The sequence below is a fragment of the Hevea brasiliensis genome, chromosome 3 (assembly GCF_030052815.1).
Source record: "Hevea brasiliensis isolate MT/VB/25A 57/8 chromosome 3, ASM3005281v1, whole genome shotgun sequence".
Lineage (NCBI taxonomy): Eukaryota > Viridiplantae > Streptophyta > Magnoliopsida > Malpighiales > Euphorbiaceae > Hevea > Hevea brasiliensis.
Window position 1 is genome coordinate 52,152,383 of NC_079495.1, and position 1,794 is coordinate 52,154,176.

Genomic DNA, 1,794 nt, shown 5'->3' on the forward strand with positions numbered 1-1,794 from the left:
ATGAGACCCTAAAAGAAAATTTTTGAAATCAATGTTCTAATCTAATAATTTTCATGCTTCCGCTCCTACACCTTTTGACAGTGGAAACACTTTCCTTTGTCAGCAGGAGTTGTTTCTGCTTTCTTCTTTATAGTTTTTCTCTTTTTGCCCACTCTACCAGAAGGACTAGGGACAGAAAATGGCTTCTTCTTGTTGCTTTTCTTCTTCTTCTTGGTCTTACCAGAAGAAGAAGAAGCAATAAGTGCCACATCCTTATTTAGTCATATGGAAGTTTGTGATAAAGCTTCTAAAAGACTCTGGCAAGGATTGAAGGATCAAATCCATTTGAAGAGAAAAGTCCATGGAAAAATCTAATGCCTCAAGCTGCTCTATAAGCTGGATCAAGGTATGGACATGTTCTCCCACATCTTGGCCTTCATGAATTTTCATTCTGAACAGTTGTTTAGATATCTCATATCTAGCCAACCTACTGTTTTCACCAAACAACTCTCGAAGGTGACTCAGAATTTCAAAAGATGTTTGCATTTTCTCAAGCTGCTTCTGTAACTGATTAGTTATTGAAGCAAGCACATAGCACTTGGCTTGCATGTCATCTTCATGCCACTTTCTCAAAGTGTCATGTTCTTCTTCTGTGGCCTTAGGTGGTAGTGCACTAGGAATCTTAGAATCAAGAACATATCCTATACACTCAAGATTAAGAACAATTCTCAAATTCCTTAGCCAATCATAAAAGTTAGGTCCAGTGAGCCTATTGTCATCTAATATGCGTGATAACGGGTTAAACCTTTATGCCATAATTATCAGATTTAATTACTGCAAAAAAAGCAAGATTCAAATTAGTCATCTTGTATCAAGTAAATTAACCACCAATATAATTATAGTCTTTTAATCAGATTGGTCCTCCCACTAACTTGGCGAATCCTACACTTCCATAGTAGGAAACAGAAATCCTAGTTGGATCGATTTCTAGTGGGTGATTGAATTCTTATAGACTATTAAATATCCTTAAATCACATTTTCTTGGATACTTTTAACAACATATAAATGAACAACACTTGCTTATCACATCTTATGTGAAATTCAATCAATAAATTTTGGTTCCTAATACTCAAAACCTCAGGTACATCCATTCTTGGCCTTTCTTGCATTAGTTAAGTTGAGTCGACTAGGCCAATGAGTATCGAAGTTTGAACCTTGATGACCTCAGGTACATCCATTCTTGATCACCAAAGTACCCACATGCTCGCAACATCCCATGCTTTAACAATTAAATTTAGAAAATCTCTTAGACTACGAAAACCATCCCTATGTAACCATAGCTGACAGTCTAATTATCTAAAATTTCTAAATTTAATTGCCCTAGTGGAGAGCCATGATATAATTACCATAATTATATCATTACCAACTTAATCATTGAATTGGAAGATTTTGTGATCGGCTTAATTACTATTAAGGTCTCACTTTGCACATTATCCATTTGGCATGCATATATCTCATACAAGCATCCATTCATATACATCTCATGCATACATGGATACTCAACTCAACTCAACTAAGCCTTTATCCCAAAAATTTGGGGTCTGTTATATGGATTCGCTTTCTCCATTCTGAATGATTTTGGGTTAAATCCTCAGAAATGTGTAATGCTTCTAGGTCATGTTGTACTACTCTCCTCCAAGTTAATTTAGGTCTACCCCTTTTTTTCTTTCTATCCTCTAACCTAATGTGCTCTACTTGTTTAACTGGAGCCTCCGTATCTCTACGCTTCACATAACCAAACCACCTCAATCTCCC

The 1,794-nt window shown here is 36.0% G+C and overlaps 1 protein-coding gene across 1 annotated transcript; it reads right to left on the bottom strand.

Annotated features, from left to right (window-relative positions):
• Positions 1-252: 252 nt before the first annotated feature.
• LOC131178379 (uncharacterized) lies at positions 253-1,252 on the bottom strand. The gene is made up of 2 exons (XM_058143337.1): positions 1,194-1,252; positions 253-784 (listed from the first exon to the last, which is right to left on the bottom strand). Exons 1-2 carry the CDS (start codon positions 1,250-1,252, stop codon positions 253-255), a joined length of 591 nt encoding a protein of 196 aa, XP_057999320.1.
• Between the last annotated feature and the right edge of the window lie 542 nt (positions 1,253-1,794).